This window comes from Python bivittatus, unplaced genomic scaffold (assembly GCF_059951505.1).
Source record: "Python bivittatus isolate LINGU-HERP-01145 unplaced genomic scaffold, Pbiv_v1 ctg000340_np1212, whole genome shotgun sequence".
In the NCBI taxonomy this organism is placed as follows: Eukaryota; Metazoa; Chordata; class Lepidosauria; order Squamata; family Pythonidae; genus Python; species Python bivittatus.
The window spans coordinates 15,230,370-15,254,826 of NW_028277056.1; the positions used below are offsets into that span (position 1 = coordinate 15,230,370).

The following is a 24,457-nucleotide window of genomic DNA, read 5'->3' on the forward strand; positions in this document are numbered from 1 at the left end:
AAGGCACCCCCCCCCAAAAAAAATATCCTGAGCACCTCTGAACAGTCACAGAAAGCCCTAAGGGGGGGGAACGGGGGACACGAGGGAGGGGCCAGAAACTAAAAGTGCATCTTCTGCAGTCCACCGCCCCTACTGATGAAACATGGAATTCTGGGAGTTGGAGTCTCCGTCAATCAGGAAAGCAGGCCTGGGGAAGTCCCTTCTCCCTCTCCCTCCCCTTCCCTCTTCGAAGCTCCGCCCCTTCAGCGTGGGGCTTGGTTGCCGTGGCGACGAAAGCGGCGTTGCCGGTTGCTAAGATGGCGTTGCGGCGGCCGCGCGGCTCTGGAGCCCGCTGAGGGGCTTCTCTGGGTGCTCCCGAGGCGGCAAGCGAGGCTCGCGGGGCCCCGCTGCGGGTGGTCCGAAGAGCCCCGAACGCGAACGCCCGAACCCCGTCAGACCCACCGCGTGCCGGGGCGACTGACTGGCCCTGTGTAGGGCGCAGAGGAGGATGGCGGCGGAAGGCTAAGGGTGGATGGAGCTTGGCGGCAGCGGCGGCGGCGGCAGCAGCAGCAGCAGCAGTGGCTGCTACTACCCCAGCCTCGGGAGGGCGGCAGAGGGCGGCAGCCACGCCGCGGTTAGGGCGGCCGCGGAAGCCGCAGCCGGCGCCGACCTGTCCGCGGCTGCTCCATGCTGGAGGAAGGGCTTCTCGGAAAGTGCCCCGCCGCGGGGACTCAGCCGCCGGTCTTTGAACGCCTTCGTCCCCTGCACGTATCCTCCCAACTGGAAGGGAGCCGGGGTTCGTGGGAATGGGGAGGGCGGTCAGGCGGGCCGCATTTGCAAGCAGAGCCCATGCTTTGTTGAACCATCCTTTACTGCAGTGTTTCTCAACCTTGGCAGCGTTAAGATGTGTGGACCTCAATTCCCAGTTTGGGGAGTTTGGGGATTTGAAGTCCATGCGTCTTAAAGTTGCCGAGGTTGAGAAGCACTGCTTCACTGAATCAGCCAGCAGTAGATGGGAATATGTGGAGCTCAGGGTTAAACTGTTGGGTGCTCTCTGTGCTTGGTTGTTTCTTAAAGATGCTTATAATTACATCTGCAAGAAGACAACCAAGTCAGAGAGCACCAAGAAGCCACTATTGTTTGGATTTACAGGGATGCGCTTAAGCCAAACACCGTGCTTTTCAAGGGTGGTGTGTGACAGCATTACCCTGCTTTTCTACTCAGAAGGGCATTCAAGAGTTAGGGGGCATCCAGATGTTACTTGTATTTATTTGAAATGTGTACCTAACAGGTGATTGGGAAAAGAGCATGCTTTCATGGGTTTCATGGGTAGAAACAGACTAAAGAACTAGAAGCAGAGGGGTCAAATTGGAAGAATGTTTAAAGAGGGTAAAACCCTTTGTGACCAATTTAAATTGTTTATAAAGGATACAGAGGTATGAGCAGTGAGTTTGCTAGTTATGGTTCCATGCTTTTCAGGGTAATAAAATAAGGAAGTGCAAAGGGATTTAAGAGGATCTAAATTTGATGGGTGGGCCCCAAAATAGCAGATGTAATTCAGTGCAAGTAATGCGGTATGATGCACATTAGCCTCCAATGATATAAACTTCACAGATTCATTACTAGGTTCTGGACTGGCAGTGGCCAGTCAGGAAATGGATCTCAAAATCATAGGATAGGTCAATGAACATTTCAAGCTTGTAGGCATGTTTTGTAAAAAGTCAAATGTCATGCTTTGAATCATTCAGAATGGAATTGAAAATCAAGCTGCCAGTGTGGTCTAATATAAATCTGTAGTGAGATTGCACTTGGAGTACTGTATGCAGTTCTGGTCATCATTTCTGAAAAGAGATACTGTATTGTTCAGCTGAGAAAGGGGAATCAAAATGACTAGAGGACTAAAGCTGCTTCCATATTAGGAAATATTAAAGCATCTGGAACCTTTTAGCTTGTGGCTAAGATATGTAAGGAAATACATAACAGAGATATACAATCATGCATGGGACTGAAAATGTGGATAGAGTTTTTCTTCCTTTCTCACAACCACAGGTTAGAATGTTATACAAACAACCATTGTCTACTCACTATGCAGTTAAGGTTAATGTATAGATTTGGCAAACAAGCATGTGGGATAGGAGTTGACTTGTCAAAGGAAGTTTTGTACTTTATGATTAAAATGATCACTTTCTGGATTTGCTTGGATATATGAATCCATGTGCACTGTTGATTAGTTTTTTATGTAAATATTTAAAACAACTTCAGTACAGGTAGTCCCCGCTTAACAACCGCTTCACTCAACGATAAAGATTCTGGTCCCAATTGTAGTTGTTAAGCGAAGACTACCTGTATTCATTTTTAATGCAGAATGTGCAGATTGCTTCAGAGAACCAGGATTGGCTTGAACTCCCTGTCAAGTGGGCACTCATAATACTGATTTTAGTGTAATGCATTATGATTTAGAAGAAGGGTAGTCTTTAACACTGGAGGCCTGATTTTTGGAAAGCCAGAACCCAAGCTGGCTAATCCCTGCTATAATGCATTAAATTACTATAGTCTGGCATAAGGCAGTAGAAATGCTCAGTCTTTTCATGTGTATGAAACTTAATTTCAGGGACCAACTGGAAAGAGGGGGTATCCATTACTCCTAAAGGTCTGTTAACTCCCAGTTAGATCTGTGGCTTTTTCAGTCATTTTTATAATGATGTCATTACGCAAATGATGCAAAATATGTCATTTGCAGCAATGTACACCACTTTCCTAATGACATTGTTATGTAAGTTGCGTAAATTGAGTGATTGATATAATTTGCAAATTGTGTAAAACTAATGTAAATTTGACTGGCTCATACAGACTATTACACTACTTTGGGAGCCATTGACACATCTGTTTTTCAGGTTATGTCTGGACACAAACTTGGTTTGTTGCATTCAAAGTCCATAAAGTGGGGTCTGTGAAATTGAGGATTCCCTGTACTGTGTGTTAGTAAGACTTATCTTTGAAGAATACAGTTTGACTCAAACTAACAAAAAGTCCTGGATGGACGATTGTTTGACCCAGAATTATGTTTTATTAACATAATATTATCTGCACCTACTCATGAATATGTCATATTGAATTCAGTGGGGCTTATTTCTATCTTATTTATGTATGACATTTCTATACCGCTTCAGTCACAATAGACTAAGCAGTTATAGGATAGCAACTTTGAGCTTTTAATGAATGACTGTTTAAAATAAATAGTTATGTATGTACAGTATAAAAGCTATTTGGAGAGGGTGGTAAAAGCTGTTAACTGCTATCTTCTTGCATTGCCTAGCAAATCTTTTAAGTTCTTACAAGGTGGACTTTAATTCCAAATAAGTGTATAAGAACTCTGTATGTTAATACTAAATTGAGCTTGAATTAATATTTCATTCTTTAGATTGACAATTAGTTGAAGAACAGGAATCAGAGAGAGTAGGGAATAGGTAGTCAGTTTTCACAGATTTTTAACACTGATGCTACTGAACTCATAAGTGATACAGAGTTAAATGACAATGGGTGGGCCAGATTTGCTGATACTTAATTATTCAGTTGTTAAATTAAAAAAAAAAGGATTGCAAAGAGTTACAAAAGGATCTCACTAACCTGGCTGCATAAATATAGAGAATCACACTGAAGCAATCAGAAATCTGTTTCCCATATACACTAATAGGGTCTGAGCTGGCATTGACAGAGATTTTGGAACTGTGGTAGGTAGCTCAAATAAAATGTCATTTTTGCGTAAAAGCTGTAGAAAAACAAGAAATAAATTCCATGTGTGGAAATATTTGAAGGCAAATATTTGAAGAGTTTGAAAGCTGAATTAAGATCTGGCTCATCGTTTGAAGTTAAATACTTCAAGAAGAATCTGTATCAATAAAAAGATTCATAGCTGAGCAGTAGAATTCAACAATGTAAAGGGGTTAGACGAATTAAGGGAGAACAGGGTTACTCTAGTATGCCCTAGATTTAGTCACTAAGAAGCAGCATTTGAAGACAGTTATCTTCATCTCTTGGTTGCAGCTGATTGGCCTCACTATGACATAGAATGATAGATCAGACTTTGTCCTGGTCTAACAAGTCCCTTATATTCATTTGTTTAAAGCCTTAACAATACAGTGCTAATAAATATTACATCTGGGTTAAAACACTGTTGTTATTATTTTTTAATAAATTGGACTCCTATAAAGGCAGCCATGTCAATACTACACTATAAAAGGCTTAGTTTGTAATTGTTATCAAAACTAGGAGCTTATTCTCTGTTTTTAGGATTTTTATTAAAATTTCTTAATCTCATAATCAGAAATCTAAAGATTCTTCTTGAGAGAGATTTATCAAAAGAGCGTCATGAGTTGCTAAAGGACCAAAGATTGTTTCGTAACAGAGCAAGAAAACATTCTATAGAAACAAATAAAAGGAGGAGGTATGTAAATATCAGGCATGCTTTTTTTTTATTTTACAGTAATGCAGATTAGCTGTTGTCCTGTGTGTATGTTGACTTTCCAATATGGTATGATGACTGAACAGATAGCAGCTTATTTAAATAGTGAAACATTTCAGTTCCTTCATAAGAAAAGAAGTATGTTGGATCTTGATTAAGCTTTGTTTGAAGTGGCTCCATTTAAATCAATAAAACTTTTAAATAAATAATGAGAGTTACAGGATAGTGATCTTTTGAAATAAATCTTAAACAAAATCATGAAAATAAGCCATTATGTTATTCATTTTATATGATTTATAGCTGCCCATTTCACACAGATGACTCTGGGTGACATTCAAGGATTAAAAACACAACCCCCCCCCCACCAACATACAACCCCTAGTACCCAAAGATAAACAGTGGGGGCACAAAAAGAGCACATCAACAACAGCAGAACTCATTTACAGATAGTCCTCATTTAGTGACCATAATTGGGACCAGCAACTTGTTCATTAAGTGAAGTGGTCACTATGTGAAACTGTGCTTATGATCTTATTTCAGCTTTCCTTTGGTTTACAGACCTGCGAAGGTCGTAAATGTGAGGATTGGTCATGAAGTTACTTTTTCACTACCATTGTAACTGGTGGCTAAATGAGGCAGTTGCTGAACGAGGACTACTTGTAACCTCCTGACCCAAACACCTCTCTTATTATTAAATGTTGTTATACTACTGCTTTTCATTGTGCAATGTTGTTTTTTTAATGAAAACTTTATTATATAGAAAGTACAATTAAAATACACAACAGAAAGTACAACAAAGAAAGTGGGTAGAACTAAAAGAAAAAGACTAAGACTAAAATAGTGAGAATAGATAGAAAAATGAAACAAAGTGACTTCCAACTATCTCCAATACAGATATAGATACAGATTGAAAGAAAATTAATCTCTTACCACTAATTAATCCAAATTCACATTATTTCTATCAACACAAACCATCTAGATTGTGTCTAATTAAAACCCACAATCAGAACCTCATTTTTTTCCCACACAAGCACTTAATCGAAGAAGGGTTGCCATGAGGAGACAAATTTAGAAACAGTATTATCTCTTATTAATGCTGTTAACTTCGCCATTTGAGCCAAATCCATTAATGTAATGATCCATTCTTCCACTGTAGGTATTTGTGGATCCTTCCATCTTTGTGCATATAACAGTCTTGCAGCTGTGATCATATACAAAAGCAAAGTTCCATGTTGTTTCTCCAGTCCTTTCTCCATCAAACCCAATAAAAACAGTTCTGTTTTTTTTTAATGCTCACTTTAAGAATCTTTTGAATAGCGATATATGTCTGATCCCAAAATTTTTTAGCCTTTTCACAGGTCCACCAAAGATGATAAAAGGTTCCTTCACCCTGCAAACACCAACATATATTTTTGATAACTTATCAGGAGTTAAGTACCAACGATACATCATTGTATAAACATTTTCTTTTAAATTATAATTCAATGTAAATTTCAAACCTTTATTCCACATATTTTCCCATTGTTCATTGTGCAATGTTGAATAAAGTTCATTAGTGTACAAATTGATATGGAATATGCTTGGATACAAATAGATTCCTTGAGTTAACTCTGTGACACACTGCTAAACTACTGTTCATATCTTTTTTTTTTTTAATATTATACTCATCTAAGTACAAAAGGCATTGCACTTAGATTTTGATCATAAGAAACCAAAGTAAAATCACAGATTATTTTTGCAAAGATGTGGAGAAGGGAAAGTGATGCATAAGGACAGGTGAATTGGATGTAACACTTAATTGTTAATACAGTTATTTTTATGGATGCAACGTACAACATGTCTCATAGGAGCCCTTTCAGAAACAATATATTTTCTATGGTAGCAGCCCTGATCTATTCAGAATAAATTTGCCTGATAAAAAACCACAACATGCATCTGTTACTTCTAGAATATTAATTTTCAGCATAGACTTTAAAGCACTCTATGGATATTGCTAAAGGGATTGCTGTGGGTGGGATATATCATGCCTTTCAGATGATCAGGATTTTCCAGGGTTTGTTTGTTTTTTAAATAATGTTAATCCTGTTTAAGTCTTATATTACAGTTCTATATTTTCTCCCAAAAATAAATATAAAGTTGGAGAAGGAAGTGTTTAAATGAAATGGTGTAACTGACATGCTTAAAATGTAGTTGTTATTACTAAAAGCTATAGTTTTTAAATAGAGCACTTGAATTAAAATGGAAAGAGGATGAAGAAAAAGAACAAAAATTTAGAGAACAAATATTGCTGCAGAGGAAACTGAAACATCAGGAAGCAACTGAAAGATTCCAACGCAGTCATCTTTTATCTTCACAACACAGGAAGGGAGGAGGTTGGTAAAATAATATCTGTTTCTGTCAGTAAACAGAGGTATTATTATTGTTGCTGTTATTATAGTTATTTTGTGCCTTCAAGTCAGTGTTAACTCCTGGTGACTGCCTGGACTAGTCCCTGTAGTTTTCTTGGCAAGATTTCAAAGTGGTTTGCCATTGCCTCCTTCCAAGGGCTGAGAGAGTATGACTGGCCCAAGGTCACCCAACTGGCTTCATACCCAAAGTAGGACTAAAATTCATGGTCTCTCGGTTTCTAGCCTGGTGCCTTAGTCGCTAAAACTGGCTCTTCCAGATGAATACTAATCAGTCAAATGAATACCTGGTCTAGGAGCATTCCATAATATATATATGAAATGTATGCAATGAAGAAATACTTTCATTTTTCAAAAATAGAATATTAATTGTAAACAGCAGTGCAATTATGTAAAATCAGAGGGTAAATAAATTAGCTTGCTGCACCAAAGGCTTTTCAGGTTTTTAAAATCAAATCAGTTGTTGACCTGACATTGTGTCTGCTGTCAATCTAATTAGCTAAAATATCTCAGCAAAAATATAAATTATGCAGTAAAAATTTATAACGTTTTGCAGGAACAAATTTTACTATCCATTTTAGTGCTTCCTGGAGGGTCCTCGAAAGAAAAAGTGGCAGGAGTGGAAGTGACTTGTGAGAGCGACTTGCAACCTCCTTCCGGCTTCCCCATTGATTTTGCTTGGGGGAAGCTGGCAGGGAAGTTTGCAAATGGTGTTCACGTGACTGTGGGACACTGTAGCCATTGTAATTGTGAGCCAGTTGCCAAGCGCCTGAATCAGGATCATGTGGTCATGGGGATGCTGCAATGGCCACAACTTAGAGGACCAGTCATAAACCCCCTCATTCAGCACCATTGTAACTTTTAACAGTCACTGAATGAGTTGTCATAACCCAAAGACTACCGGTATACATAGAGACACTGCTTCCTTCATGAGCTTCTGAATAGAGGTGAAAACCTGGCTATGGGAGAGAGCATTTGGAAGATGTTAAGTTTGGGTCTGCCCCTGCTGGATTGTGGCATTAAGATTTACGTTGGTCTTGTCTGTCTTGTGTTTAATCTTTGTCTTTTGCTTAGGGTCATTTGGAATATACAGCATAGAAATGTCGGTAATGATAAATAAATGATAACATTGTTTTTTAATAACAATTTTTCTCTAAGAAAGCTATGTGTGGCTGTGTGTGAGAAAGAGGGAGAATGAGGGAAAATATGAGTATTGGTCATGGTTCCACACTTGTGATATCCCCAAAGTCTTTTATGGAAGCCATTGCAGTCTCCAGAGCCAGAAGATGTCTCATTCTTGTTGCAGGTAGACATATTAAAGATTGGATTAAAGGAATAGTGCATGGAACCATTTTTTAGACATGTAGGCATTTTTTTTAAAAAAATATTCCCAATATTATATTAAGAATCTGATATTTAATCAAATGTTTTGCCTGTTTTTTACTACAGTGCAGAGAAAGCCAGAAAATAAATTGGATGAAGCCCAGAAAATTCAGGTGTCAGGATTATCATCATCCAGAGTCACTGGAAGGTAAATTATTTTATTCAATTCAAGAATAGGGTCATTGAAACAACAACTAATGTTTAGAGAATAATTACACAAAATAGCTTACATAAATTGGCTAATCTTCTGAAACTACTGTACAAGGAAAGTATTTGTAATAAAGAGGACTGCTAATACAGTCTTTCAGTATGGTTATTCTTATGCTTATAATTGGATTTTGAAACTCTTAGCTTATTCACTTCAGGTATTTCCTACGTAAAACTCTGAAATGCTACACAACATTTTGCCAAAGTTCCTTTCTTTGATGTTACAATGCTGGATATTCTCACAGATTCTTCTGGGAATTTGATATCATTTATCAAATTCTCTTCATTTCATAAGAAATTATTATCTTCAATTTTGAATAAACCCATGAGTTCTGAATGATTTTAAGTTCTTGTTTATGTTGTTTTATGCTTTGATCCTTACTGGTTTTATACATGCTAAATCCTTCCATTTCAGATACAGCATTTCCTAAGATTTAGGAAACAGTCCAGTTCATGTCAAATCACAGGCCACTTGATTAGGGCTGAATTCAAAGAAAGGCTCAGAAACTTGAAGTTTTATTCCTCCCATTAACTAGCATATAAAATTAACAAATGGCTGACATTTTAATTAGTAGAAGAGTAGGATGAAATTTGTGGGTATACCAGAGTTTTGCTAAGGGGATAAAGCCATCCAGATTTCAGATGCAGAAGTAAAAGGATTTTGATGCCAAAGTTTTTAAAGTTATCTTTTAAAAAGGTGTATAACTCTAGATAGGTAGATAGATAATGGGATGATATTTGCAGGCATAACTGTCCCTTTTGTAGGAATGAATCCTGCCAAATTTTACACAGGTAGGTGCAAGAGCTTCTATGTATGAGAAGTCTTTACTGATACTGATTGGTTAAATATAACATTAGCAAATATCTCTTATTGCTGATCAATTTCTCTAAAAATAGCAGTCATTGTAGAGCTAAGAAACCTGGGTAGGTATACAAGATCTTGTGAAAGTCATCGCTAAAGCTTACTTTGGGGTGATAAGGAGTAGTTTCTTTCAACATGCACAGCCTCTGGTTTGTTGTAGGCACTGCTGAAAATGGTGTGCAGTGGCAAGATATGTAGTGGAAGCATGACCTTGCATTAGGTACTGATCCTGACAAACTTCGTCAGGCTGACTGAATGGTCATTCAACATCAACACTTTACCAGTGACGCTGGAAATCAATATTACTTGGCCCCATATTTGTGTCATTTCCTATCTTCCATATTGACCTACCAAGTCTCTGCTTATGTGTCTGGGAAGTTCTGTCTGACCTATTAGGCCATTCTTCCCCGTTGCCTGATCATTTGACTCTGCCCTGGTCAGGATAGATTGAATCTGTTTTCAAGAGTGGATGAGCCTGTGGTGATAAAATGCTTTGCTTGTTTGTACCAGCTCAAAACCTTTTGCAATATAAGCAGGTGGCATAGCATACACCTGCCTCTGCATCAGAGTGGTCCTTTCCTTTGCCATTGAAAGAGTAGAGGTCAGCTGATTACCACTGGTTAGCAGTTGCTTCCTCTTGGAAAAATGATAGTATTCAAAAGTGATCCCCCTCTTTTTAATTTTTTTTGTTTGCTTTTAAAATAGTAACAAAAAGAAAAAGGAACAGAACGCAAAGATAATTACGATGCAGATACATATATCCTCCCCCAAAACAATGCACACAAAATGCTTTAAAAAAAAGTGAAAAAAAGGCAACAGAAAAAAAAAGAAACAAAGTATAATATATCGTTAGAACAGTTAGCAGTTACAATTCTATATATACTTATCTGATGTAAATATTATTCAAGTGTGTATTTATTTCTAATATGCTTCTGTAACTATCATCCTTTTTTAACCTACTGTATTTTGTATAAATGAGTTTCATATTTCACTATACTTGTCCATATAAAATCTACATCTACTGTATAGGCAATCCGCTCATAGGTGGCAAGTGTAATCAGGTCTTCAATCCATTGAATAAATGGAGCCATACATTTATCTTCCCAGTGCTGCAGTATCAGTCTTTTGGCCATAGTAAGAGCACAGAGAATCCATTTATGTTGTCCAATTGTCAAATTCCATGTACTGATATGTAATTCAAGAGAATATTATCCTCTGAACATTTAAAATGATCCCCCCCTTAATCCGAAAGTCCATTACAGTCCCCTTCCTTCTGCCACAGAATCTGCTTCTGCCAGGGATTCAGTGCTTCTGTTATTTTATGGCTTCTCTAAACAACATGCCAGCCTCAAAGTACTTAACTGTGCTGTATCAGTTCAGAACCACTAGTTTTGTACTTGTCGTTTACAGTGTTGTGTTATCCTTCTATGGCATGCAATAAAATTATTCTGAAGGTTGCACGTTTCTCCAATTCTTACTAAAAGATGATTGAGATAATATTTTGTACCTATGTTTTAAATATATACATACAAACATATTTGCCCAATACATTATGCAGTTTACATAAAACTGCTGCAGTTACAACTAATTTGAAATCAGATGTTTATTATTATCACTACCAAATGTTCAGATTGTTATACAGGTAGTCCTTGTTTAGAGACCATAATTGGGATTGGCAGCTCTGTTGTTAAGTGAAGTGGTCGCTAAGTGGGAAATCATGTGACCGTGACTGTGCTTTCCTTTTCCTCACTCCCCCACCCTTCAGAATGCTCACCTGGGTTCTGAGGTCTCTGGCAGCTGCTGACTGTAACTGACAAAACTAATCAATTTAACACCTTCAGCTTGTTTGCCTCCTAACCACGCCTCTGCCCTTGGAATGCTTATCCCTGTGCTGGGATAATTAGCAAGAAGGGAATTAATGTTTGTATTTACATTCATTGGAGAGGAAGGGATTACAAGAGAGTAAGCAGGCACACAATGGGGAATACACCAGGCTGTTTGCATAGTGCACTCAGGGCTGCCAGCACCACCACATTCCTTTCTATGTGTATTCCCCATTGTGTGCCTCCTTTCTCTCTTTAAATCCCTTCCTCTCCAATCTCTTTACTCTGCAGGGGGGGGAAAGAAAAACAACAGGTCAGACACAAGTGTACTGACTATAACAGCGGTTACATGACTGAGGGATGCTGTGAAAGTCATAAATGTGGGCTTTAGTCGTAAGGTTATTTTTTCAGCACCGTTGTAACTTCAAACAGTTGTTGAATGAAGCAATTGGTAAGCGAGGTCTACCTGTATCAAATGCTTAGTAGTATTCTTAATTATAAACCTATATGAAAGATTTTATTATGTTTCCAGGTACCAGAACATGAGGAAAATAGAAAGAAAAGAAATCTATGTAGAAAGAGGCATGCAGGGGGAAAATACCACCATGTAGATTTAGGAACACAGTGCTGTTCTTATAATGCACTATGTTCAAAACTACATCTTTTATGTTAAAACAGCAAAATGGCTTTTTAATAGATTATCTAGACATGTCTGGGCAGAGACTTAACCTATTTTGTTAGACTGGTGAAATACCATCCACAAACTGAGACACAAATTATGCATTATTACAGTGAAAAAGATACTAACTACTGGAAGGAAAAAAACCCTAGGAAATATAAGGACTTTTTTTCCATTATGTTATTTTAATGTGCTTTTCTTTTCAAAAAGAAGATCAAACTAATATATTAAACATACAAAGCATCAGAAAATAACCAAGCAGTATGAACAATTTTTCAACAATAAAAATGCTATAGTAAATGAGTAAATAGTGTTTCAGTTGAATATCTAAACATTTCAGTTCAATCTATAAACAGAAGGCAGAAGAATTAAAGATGAAAATACATTATTTAATCATGTATATGCTTAAGAATTAGGAAAGCATTTCACAACAGTAAAATACAGCTACATAGTTCTAGTTCGGTTCATAGGTTTGGACAATTTTTTTTAAAACTAAAATACAGTTCTCAAGAATACTATATATTAGCTATTGGCTATTAAATGGATCCAGTTTTCTAGAAGTTGCACTTGTAATTTGTTTTAAAACAGTTAATTATGGCATTTTGTTCATAAACCTGGTGAACATTAGCAAGAAATAATGGTAATGTTTCATCCTTCCAAGCTCCATTGAGACAGATTCTTCAAGTACCAGAAATGGTCCTTTTCATTGGAAACAGAACTCAGCAAAACCTGTTTGTGATAGGACACTACAGGCAAAAAACAGGACAAATCTGGGTAATGGCCAACTTCTCTTCCAACAAAATCTAGATGAAATGCAGCAGCAATTACAAAAACAGCATTTCAGCAACCTTCAGGTATGATTACTTTAAACTTTTTCTTCTTAAAAGAAGAATTCTCAAAATATCTAAGCAGGCATGCTTAATATTCTAATTGCTTTTGATGGGTTTAACAGAAATATCCTGACTTCAAATCAGACTTCCTAAAGAAAAATTAATATAACCCTTTCCCACTCCAATTAAATAAAATTCGATTGTTTTCAAATATCTACTGCAGTATTATCTTACTGGCTAATATAATCACTGAAAAAGAAAATATTAGCTTGGAGCACAGGACACAACTGAATTTCTGCCTGTGAGTGTTGGGGGAAGTACCCAATATTTTTTTCAAACTTAAGTGAAGTACAGTTCAGATTACTGGTAGCAGATTTTAAATTAAAAGATGACCTTACTTTGAATAGATATTGATATATTCATATCCTAGATACTGACAAAATTGTTATGGCTTAGCACTTGTAAATTTCCTAGTGTAAAAAGTTTATTACATCCATTTTATCCTTTCTATCCTATTATTTATATTCCACATTTTTGGTGGGATTTTTTTGGGGGTAGTGGTGGTATAGAGCTGATTCTGGACCATGTACCCTATCCTTTCAATACTGTGCTCTTGGATGCTCAGAGAACATTTGTGCATGTTATTTTTAAACAATCCTGCCCTTTTTTGTTTAAAGCCAGGCTTATATCTATTGTTCCAAAGAATGGTATTTAATATCATTGATTTGAAGTAGTTCAGTTAGTGGTGATGATGATGATGATGATGCTATCAGTTCAATCGTGTCTGATTCTCGATTCTATGGACCAGCTCAGTTAGTGGTAGGAAGGATTTAATTATTAATTTTCCTGCTGTATAAAATTGTTTAATCACCCAGAATTTTGATGAGGTAAATATTTGGGGCTAGTAAATTATTCTGGCTAGGCAATTACTATTCTACTATACTTATTGTTCAGAAGGCATCTGAGCTGAAGAATTGGGAAGGAAGAGTGTCTGTAGTTGCTTGAATTATAAAATAATGCTGTGAACAATTTAACTTTTTTTTTTTTTTTACATCGAATAGCCACTAGGAGACACCGAGTCTTTTGTAATGAACCATATCTAGCTGTACAAATATTGATGACCATTCTCTTTCTGATTATTATTTATATTGGGATATAAACATATAGTCAAATGAAAATAGAACAGAGTAACTATTGAAATTGTTTCACCGATGTTTTTGTTATTTTACTCTTCGACTGCTATAAACTAAGAACCATTTTTATTAAATAAAGGTGAGATGTGAGAAACAGTTTTTATGATTGTTGTAGAGCATTCTGTCACAATATGAATAAGCTGTTTTTTGTTGCCTTCTCATGTCAGTCAAAATCACTGCATGTAACATGATTACATGGAGGAGTGCAAAAATCAGACTGCACATCATATTTATTTGATTGCACTTTATGTTTATTTGACTTCTCAGTTTGCCATTCTATAAGCCCAGCAGAATTATAAATACCTGAAATTCCTTTTCTCAGACAGTAAAAAAATCAACCTAATCCTATAATTAGTACAAATGTATATAGCTATACCTCAAAATAAATACAGTGTTCATTTCTAAATCTCAGTGCAATGGCATCTTCATTGTTATATTTGTATGTTTGTGAATGCTTTATACTTGAGAATTTTCTATTTAAACTATAGTTTCTATTTTTCCAATAAAATCCACATTCCATAATAAACATTTATGGATCTGTTATCAGTTGCTAAACAAGTTTAATTAGTTCTTTTTTCTAAGTAAGGAAAGAGAAAATATAATATTCAGATCAGTTTTTATATAATGAAATAAAACATTTTTAATTTCTGTTTTATGGAGCTTTTCAACAATCAGATATATCCAAAATATTCTTGCTAGATGCCACAGTTACTGGCCTTGTGTATCCCAACCAATTTCATAGGTAATATTATGTCTACAGTTGTAGCATCAGACTAGAAATATTTTTATGGATATCTTCAGATGAACAGGTGACACGAAAATGGAAGAATTATAGGCATGAAGTTGTAAGAATATGTGCATGCCAGAACCTAAACATTGAAAATTGTGTCACCCTAAAATTGGGGTACCTAAAAATGAAGTTGTGTGATGTCTGAAAAAAATCAGTCAATTTGGCACAAAGCATCAGTAAGCTCATCTTTTTGCCCTGAACTACAGACCTAAACATGTCTTACTATTATGTTTCATGGAATTTCCCAGATTTTTCTGAAACTGAATGAAAACTATGATGAAGTAGGAACCATGTTAAATTATCTTCATATTTTATTTTTCTTGCTCAGGATTTTCATCAAGAAGTAAATGAAATAGCCCGTTCAGGAAGTGTTTGTAGTGTTGACAGCCTTGAGGCTGGAGAACCAAATGGAAGTTGCAGAGCACCCTCTAAAACCTCATCTTTATCTACTCAGTTGGAGTCTTCAGTCCAGCATTCAGAAGGATCAAAGAGCAGAAGTAAACATTTATCAGCTGAACGTGAGGATACTTTTTCTAAAAATCAGCATGTGAATAATTGGCTTATAAATTTAAATACTTCAAATATCCAGACAACCTCCCCTTTTCGTGACATTTTAATTAAATACAATGTTGTACCATCTGATGAGGACACATGCAGTCCTGACCTGAAATCATCAGTTCCAACTTCATCTGAACAGAGAGAGTCTGAGAGATGTGCTTCTGATGGTAATCTAACTTTTGAACAAAATAAAACAGAAGACAAAAGCTTTCTGTTGAACTGTCCGTCTTCAAACATAATTAGCACAGGGGATCCTTTAGCTGCTGACAGACTTGTAGCCAAATTAAATAAAGCATTGACTGTCCCTGATCCTCCTCCTGCGGTTTCAGAACAAGAGAATTTTGAACTTTCTCAGAACAACAAAACTTCATCAGCACAAACCTTCAGTCCCAATGTAGTCTTTCCTAATCAACAGTGGAATATCACTTCCTATTACAGCAACAGCTTCTTACTTAATTGCATGCAGAAGGGAAAAGATATTCATGCAGCAAGGTGTACTGAAGATATAGATAATGTAGCTGAAGTTAAAGATGAAAAATCTTTTGACCATGTTAATGTTGAGGCATCTACATTTGAAGAGCCTTCTAAAGGCAGCACTGATCAGCACAAAGGCAATGGAGAAGGAAAAGAGGCTGAAATTATTTTACCTATGCCCCAAGGAGATGTAGCAACCAACTTATCTGACCTTGACCAGCAGAAGAATGACAATATGTGTGAGAGAAAAGTGGTGAAACTACCAAAAAGCATTTTAAAAAAGGAATCTAAATATGAACTTGGCTGTTTCAAAGCAATGGTTGTAAACAGAGGTATCAGATTTGGGCATCAGCCTGTGGCTTCTGCTAGAGACAGTGTTGAATTGGCAAAAATAAAAGGGAAAGATGGGGAAGCTCAAAAGAATTCTAAAAAGCTAAGGTGGTTTGATGAAATTAACAGAGTAGTGGAAGCTAATGATGATGAAAAAGTTTCAGAACCAAGTGTTAGTGAAATACCTCAGGTACAGCCCCAAGCACCTGGCTTTCAAATTAAAGCCACTGCTTCTAAAACTAACATTAGAAGCATTCCGTCTTGTTTGCTCAATTCTGTTTTTCCAGAAAATAATTTAGAGAATTCTCAAACATCTGCCAAACTTACTAGTGTTGGAAACTCAGAGAATGCAATACACAGTGTCTTTGTGTCTAAAGGGTATCATATTGCTAAGCAAGCATGGATGGCACCAAGAAATGAAGAAATTATACCTCTTATATATAATTGTGATCCTAAAAATCCAAAAATGAATCCACGGAAAGGTAGAACAAAAATGATGAAAAGACCAAAATCTGCCAAGGTTCCATCATCAACTGTATTAACTAAAAACCGGAAGAGTGCCATTATCCGACCACAGTCTGCTAGTGAAGCTACTAAAGTAGTAAGAGCTCCAGGCAAAATCATAATGCCCCACCCTCCATGTAAACCTATACAAAGCAAAAAGCCAGATGAAAATCCTACAGATGGTGTGTGTCAATCATCAAATTTGAATAAGCCTTCCACAGATGCTGAAAATAGTCAGAGCGACAAGAATCTGTTGCCCGAAAGTCAAAGTTTGGGAAGAGGTTATACAGAAGATCCTTCAACTTCAGGTAGCTCTTGCCATTCTCACATAGCCACTATCAGACCTTCCTACAGTATATATACCTATGAGCCTTTGACAAAGGCAAAGTGCATTATGAATACGATTCCACCAGTTGCCTACTGCAACAACATTTCAAGGAGAAGTCCCATATTCTCAGAAAATGGATTATGTCCAGATCGCACACCAACTGATGAAGAAATCACAATTTTGTGGCAAGGAGTACATCGTGCATTGGTTCAAAGGGATGGTGCTGCTGGTAAGATGCATCTCAATTTTTTCATAAGAATCTTTTACATTTCTGGTTTTATAAAATATGAAAATCTCTTCAAGGGGAATGAATAATTAATGGGACACAGACATACCAAAAGAGACAAACTTAATTCTAATTCAAAGTAAAAAACTCTTTTTGAACAAGTATCCTTTTCTTGCTTCTAAACTTACTCTACCCATTGTATGTGAAACAACTGTAGGGATGGAATGACCTAGTATTTTTAGTCATGAGGAGTGTTACCATAATAGATTAAACCACAGTGCTTTTGTGATTGGGGAATGGAAGCACCCTAGATTTTTTAAAATGTAACTGAATTAAATCATAAATTAAATCATAAATCACCCCATAGTGGGGTGGGATAATAGTTATATCTTACCTTCTCTGTTGCAATGCCTGTCCTATAGAACCACCTTCTCCCTGAGATCTGGAGGGCCCCAACCCACCTGGTTTCCCAGAAGGCTGTAAAGACCTGGCTTTTCCCCCTGTGCTGGCCAAGGATGTTAGGTGTGGTTTGTGTGGTTGAGTTTGTTCTACAGTGCTTTAGTTATTGTGCTGTCTTTTAATTCTGTGGGGTTTGGGGGGAGGGTTAATTGATATCGGTTTTATTATATTGTTCTTACTGATTGTTATTAGCTGCACAGAGTTCATATGCATGATGGGTGGCCATATACATTTTCTAAATAAATCATTCAAATAAAGTATTTTATACCATTGTATAGTTATCATCTTGGATTTAAATTTTGGAACTTTACACTGCTTGCCCTAGATGGGCTCTCCAACACTCTTTGTGTCACTTAGCGCCCTCTCCTCATGGTGGCATTGGGGCAGCCATCAGCATCCCTTTGCCCCTTGCAAACAAACAGGCTTATGCAATAGAAGTGCTTGAGCTATAACTGGGCAGAAGCAGAGTAGCTGCACGTCTTTAGTTGATACCTGGTGACCTTCGTTTTTTGTTTTTGTTTTTTCCTCCCGCAGCATTGTGAGAGCTAGGGATGTCTGTTCATGATGGGGAAGGAGAGGTAACATCACCATTACTGGAGGGCCCAAATAATATCTGCATTGAGGGTGAGGAGTCCAGCCGAGAGTCCTGCCAAAGCATGTTTATGCTTGTAAATGGCAAAAAACACTCCAAAACTGTTTCTTGTGGTGGTTGCTCATTTAAAATATTGTTATGCTCTCCTTTATCCTAACAGGAATGTAGCCTAAAATGAACACATGATATTAAAGTAACCTAAAACTTGCTTGATTACACCAGTAATAAAAGTGTATGTGACTATAGTGTGGAGTAGCTGGCCCTTTAAATCACAAGCCAGCCTTATGTCCTCACAGGGAGTCACCTGACCCCTGAGAACCAATAAAGGAAAAGAAGGAGGTTCTGTCAGGTTTTGAGTTGGGAAGAGTTTGGGGAGTTTTGAGAGTTGGCTGGAGTGCTGGATGAGGGGTGACCTCAGGCAAGGCTGGAAATTGAGTTGTGTGGCTGTAGTTAGAATTGCCTTAGGGTGTGTTTTTGTGTATTTTATCTCTTTTTTTACTGAGTATAGTGTGAGTGGAACCTTATCTTCTTTTGGCACCTTTAATAAAGTTTATTTTTGTTTAAATCCTGGAGTTGACTGGTTGCCTTCTAGCACCCACCTCAGCTTGGCTGCACTATTGCTTTCCCTTTCTGTATTCAGCCAGACCTGGGGTGGGGTGAGGATTTCCTTTTCAGTCCTCTCCTGATTCCCCAGAGGACTAGTGTGGAACTCTAGTTTATAACAAAGGGGTGGTGGCAGCAAAGAAACCTAGTTGTCCAGTTGTTGGTCACCCCTAGGTGCAGGTGACCTCAGAACCAAAGCACCTCGGGGGAGGGATGGTTTGACCATGAGAGCGCCTTCCTTATTAGTGACAAAAAATAGAATCCAGCAACAAACCCTACTTGTGTTTTTTTTTCTAAAAAAAACTTTAAAAGTTAAGAACAGCAATTTTAAAAAAATATATAAGATCGAAGGATATTCCAGTTAATAATTTAATTGCTATATTTTTTAGTAAATGTAGCTTCTGAACTATTTTTTATCGTTGCATGATAATACCAGAAGCTGAATAACTATAGTCAGGTTATCTTTCTCTAGGAGTCCCAACATAAAAAAGACATGTTAGAAAAAATTATTCCTAGATTGCATATTGTAATGCTTCTTTTTATATAGGGTCTCTCCTAAAGGAACATTATTCTTCCATACTGGGTATCCTGAGTGTATCATTTTTTTCATTCAGAGAGAAGTGAAAGTATAGGTTTAATTATGAATGAAGGAGCTAAAAATGTGTGTCAGAAAGTATGAATTGGTGTTACATAGGTTGCATAAAAGGAAGAATCTACTGGTTGATGACAGCTGCATGTCATGCTCCAGTGAATGGTGATAATGGAAAAGTCAGAGATGAATTTTGGGAAAAAATATACAACATTCTGAATTAATGTGATCCAGAGAAAAAACGTCCTGCTAAGTAACATGAATGAATGAGTGGGAATGAGATGAGAGAGCGATTGGGCCATTTGGAGACCCAAGAATGAATGAGAATGGTGACTGCTCAGTGAATGAATGAATGAATGAATGAATGAATGAATGAATGAATGACCTTACTGCTGTCACTGACTGGTAAAATACACAGTTTTCCAACTAAAATTATAAATCCCAAATAAAAATGTTTAAAAAGTTTCTGTAAATGACAATAAAGAAAATACAAAGTATCAGTGTATATTTCCTTAGAAAAAGGTATTTTTGTTTAGATAGATAGATTGATCAATCGCCAGGACCCTCCTTTGTGAGATGCCGCAGGGTTCTAGTCTCATTCCCCTCCTTTTCAACATCTACATGAAACTGCTAGGTGAGGTCATCTGCTGGTTTGGGGTTCGGTATCATCAGTATGCTGATGATACCCAATTTTTATACACACACACACACACAGTTTATTGAAGAAATTTTTAGCAAGATAAAAGCAATACAAATATTAGAAAAGAAACAAAGAAAATATGGAAGAATAGTGAATAAGAAAGAAAATAGAAAAAAGGAAAAGAAAAGAAAAGATTATAAAGAAGCGGCTTCTGATCTTTTTGACAGCGGTTATAAAATGCATTTATAAGCGTGATTGAAGCCCCCTTTTCTTTTTTTTCTTTGTTCCCGTCTGGGTTTGTTATCTCTGCCATCTTTGATCTTTGTTTTGTGTTTTCTTATTTTAGTGTTTTAAACAATCTGTAAACTGCAATTTGTAAACCACCCAAAGTCTCTGGGAGTTGGGCAGCATATAAATTTAATAAATAAATACATGTGATAAAAGGATGAACATAAATCTTATTTATTTATTTAATACAGCTTAGAAGCCTCTTGACTCCAGATGTCGCTGGGTGGCTTACATTTAAAAAACAAAATGTAAGAACAATTTTAAACAGAAACAGATCATAAGCCTCCAGAAGGCAAACTCTATATAACAACAAAATCTTTAGTATAAAAAACTGAGAGAACTAGTGAAAGATAAGGGTTAACCCTAACTCAAAACCTTTTTTATCCCAAAAGAGAAAAGGATGATGAGATGTCTGAATTTGTGTGTATGTGTGCATATATTCACTTTAGAGCAAATCTGCCTTTACAGTTTTAATGGCTGTTGTACATACTTCTAAATGGAATGTGTGCTTAATTTACCTGCCTGTTTTCCATATTTTCCCCATTGCATACCCTTTATAACACAGGGTAACATTTATTTTTTACAAAAATAAAAATAAAAAATAAAAAAGACTGCACTTACATCTGATATACCTTTGCTTTATTTTTAAAAAAAGTACAAATGTACTGAAGAGAACTGCAAAATTCTGTGAGTAAAAATAGTTCCCATTTCCCATTCAAACTCCACTGTGCTAAAAATATGGACAATTTATTTTCTGTGACCTTACTTCTTGATTCAGAAGTGTGTTTGCGTACAAAGTTGTAAAACCAGCTTTGTTCCCTTGTAATTTTGGTTTCATGGTTTGCTAGTGAATTACATCTGATTATAACTTTATCCTCATAGATAATATTGACAGTTTTAAAGCAATTATTGTTAATGTTCCTATTAATATTACTACTAGTAGTGTTAATAATGGCATTAATAGTAATAGTTCTGTCCCCCTCACAGGAAAGAGGTACAAATAAGAGTAATGCTTCTTTTTTTAAATAAGTAAGAACTCATACTTCCTGGATTAAAAAATAATAATTCTATGTTCTCAAGCTGAATTATGCTAATGTAATTGGATTTTTTCTGTTTTTTATTACTTTCAGGCGATTCACAGCATTATGCTTCCTTATGCAATAATTCAAATAATGGTGACTTGCAGCACACTAGATCTAATGTGTCTCACATCACTATAGATGGTGGCAATCTGATGAGCAATATGAAATCAGGTGTTAGGGTGAATCCTATTTTTTCTTCCCAACCAAGTGGTAAGATTTTTGTTGTGAGGTTTTTATGTTGAAAGAATACTAAAGGATACATTGGCAAACAATTATGCAATTCAGTAAAAAATAACTTCTTTTAATCAGTGCAGTACCTAGAAATCTGTAATTTTTATTAGCATATGTTATACTTTTAGTGTATGAAAAGCTTATGGAAATGTGTATTTGGAAAAGATATTTATATTGGAGGAATTGTTGGTGATATTTTTATTCAGCAGTTGTTTCTTCCTTCACTTGCATATTACTTGGGACTGTTACTGTTTCCCTTTTCAGAACATTCAGACTAACAGTGCTGATCAGGTTTTAAAGAACTTATACCAGAATTAAATTGGTTATAATTAACAATTTTTCCTTAGCTTTCAACTCCACTAATTGTTAATTGCATTTAGAATCTGTTGCTACTGATAAACTAGAATTCTGTTTGATCAATCTAACCAAAGCATTCAAACTTAGTGGTTTACAACCATGCCCTAAACATTGTAGTTACTATTAGCATGGGCCTGTAGTTCATTGGATGAGCCCACATTTTGGAGAAAATGGCAGGTTCTGTTTTCAACTTCTTGTACTAGAAACCTCTCCTGTTGTAGGGCTGAGAAAGGCTCTCCTATACACTGTGGAGAGATGATGCCTCCTTCAAAATTAATGGAAAATCAGTGATTGAATCATATTTCATTTTTAGAAGGAAAAATGCATCTGTGGGGAAAATGAGTACTGGTTTTTAATCCTTTTTCTCTCAGTGTTATCCTGATTTTTATTTTTCCTCACACCCTCATTGCAAACTTGTCACACAAAAGCAAGCATATATGTATCATTTAGGAAATCAAGCATTGCCAATATAATACAAAGATTAAGATGAGGTTATGCGATCTATGCATTTTTTTTTCACTTGACTTTGGGGATCCTTGTGTTTATGATTTGTCTGATATATATATATATATGAATGAATGAATGAATGAATGAATGAATGAATGTTCAAAATGGCTTATAACAAAAATATAAAGTTAAAACTACCCTGATAAGTTAAATTTAAGATAATCAAGTCTATTTTTTGTGGGGCTTTTTCATCACTTTCAGCCCATTTTGCTTTTGCAAGACGAAAACAAATTAATGAAAATAATGAAAATAAACGCAAGGCTCTTTTAGAACAGAGGAGACAAATGTCAGGCTCTTCAGGAAGGAAACCCAGTAGTGCTGGACAGGTACGGTCTGATAAATTACTGTGTCAAAATATCAAAAATAGCTGTTGGCCAAAACATCACAGTTCTACGAGTAAATACAAAGTATTTGGAAAAGTTCCCAAATAAAATATACGTAAAGCAAACTGGATGCTAACATTTATAGCAAGCTATTTAAAATGTCAGTATTCTGACATTTATGCGTACTCCATTTGTACAAGCTTTTAGAAACGTTGTAATCATTTTTAATCAATAGTGTAAGTAACTATCAGTACACTGCCTTTTTTTTTACTGAGAGTTTGTTTTCACCTAACAGTATGTATTTTACATGTAACCACAGTAGAGAAATATATATATATTACTTTTGGACCATGATCTGTCTGTTTTATGTAATTAGATTTTTAATTCATTTTTGTTGCTTTTTAAAAAAATAGCTTGATAATTTTTTTATATAGAATATATCACAAGCCACAATGCAAGCTCAGTGTATGTTCGAGCCAGTGCGAGTCACAGGCGGCGTCAGTAATTCTGATGAAGGTAATGCAGCATATTTCCATCTGATTTGGGCTCTGAATAATTAGGTCGTCGTTCGTTTCTATAGGTGTCATTCCCTCAGAGTGGAACATAATAATTCATTAAACATGTATGCCGCCTGACACCTTCGTGTATATGAGGGAAGTAGAGAAAAATGGTCAAGATCAGTTGAAGGAAGTTAAGAAAGAAGACACAGGTTTTCAATTGGAAATTTAAGCACACAGGGTACAGAAGTCAATATAGGTTTGAATTCAATGAGAAAGCTATTGAGATATTGTCAGTTGTGTACTGGGAATGTCTTGTATTGGTACATTAAAATAAACATTGCACTGGAATTCTGAAAAGATGAAGGCATGTGTTTGATGTACACTTACTCAGATATACTTGTCCTACTGAAACATGCTATAACAGGACCAGCTCAGAATTAATTTAAAGAGTCAATATGATGTGTTTTGAGGGGAGAAAAGGTATATTCCTTGTCTATCTATTTTCTATGCATACAATTTCAGCAACCCTCTAAGATGAAACTAGTAGTGCCACAATTATGCTTATCCTAAGTATGAATAAGCAATTTTGTTTTTCTGAAAGATGTGTAAAAACCTATTGTAACAGTGCCAAAACTTTGAAAGATACATAAAAAACAGATTAAATGCAATAGCCAATCCAGATGTTTCTAACCCATCTTTCTTAAAAGCTTTTCATAGTACATGTTTTTGTTCTTAAATTCAGATAGTACTACACAGTTCCTGATAGCAGAAAACCTAGTGAATGCGGAAGGTGAAATTTTGGCTGGTTTGGATACATCGCAACCATATAGGCAGATTGCAATGCGAAATAGACCCCCGCGGCAAGGAATGAGTACTCTGTCATTTGAAGAGCACAAAGTTCTTCAGTCACTTGACCGCATTAATCACCGGCTGCAGAGTAAGTATTTTGAAAATTATACACTGAACCGCACCAGTAGGATTTGACAAGTCACATAAATGTAAACAAGTAAGATTATCTTCTCCTTTTTGCCTTACTTTCATTGCCAAACAGGGACTTCAGGTCCAAAAGTCAGTCTTGATGTGAAATGCTGGCAGGATATTTCACTTGAGTAAATTCAATTAGTCATAATATATTACTTTGAATATGTTTTATTTTATACCATCAGATCAAGGGAGCAGTTTCTGAGCCAGTGGAATTGAATGGCTAAGATGTACTATTTTCCTCAGCTAGAAAATTAAAATCTGGGTGACAG

At 36.3% G+C, this 24,457-nt stretch overlaps 1 protein-coding gene across 1 annotated transcript in view; it reads left to right on the forward strand.

The window, feature by feature from the left end:
- The first annotated feature begins 310 nt into the window (after positions 1-310).
- CEP126 (centrosomal protein 126) overlaps positions 311-24,457 on the forward strand; it is a 30,789-nt gene continuing 6,642 nt past the window's right edge. The window contains exons 1-10 of the mRNA XM_088140848.1: positions 311-747; positions 4,304-4,423; positions 6,665-6,813; positions 8,296-8,377; positions 12,492-12,654; positions 14,942-17,036; positions 21,335-21,496; positions 22,583-22,707; positions 23,139-23,220; positions 23,947-24,141. Of these exons, the coding sequence (XP_087996974.1) occupies positions 512-747; positions 4,304-4,423; positions 6,665-6,813; positions 8,296-8,377; positions 12,492-12,654; positions 14,942-17,036; positions 21,335-21,496; positions 22,583-22,707; positions 23,139-23,220; positions 23,947-24,141 (3,409 nt within the window). The 5' untranslated portion in view covers positions 311-511. The remainder of the gene's footprint in view (positions 748-4,303; positions 4,424-6,664; positions 6,814-8,295; positions 8,378-12,491; positions 12,655-14,941; positions 17,037-21,334; positions 21,497-22,582; positions 22,708-23,138; positions 23,221-23,946; positions 24,142-24,457) is intronic.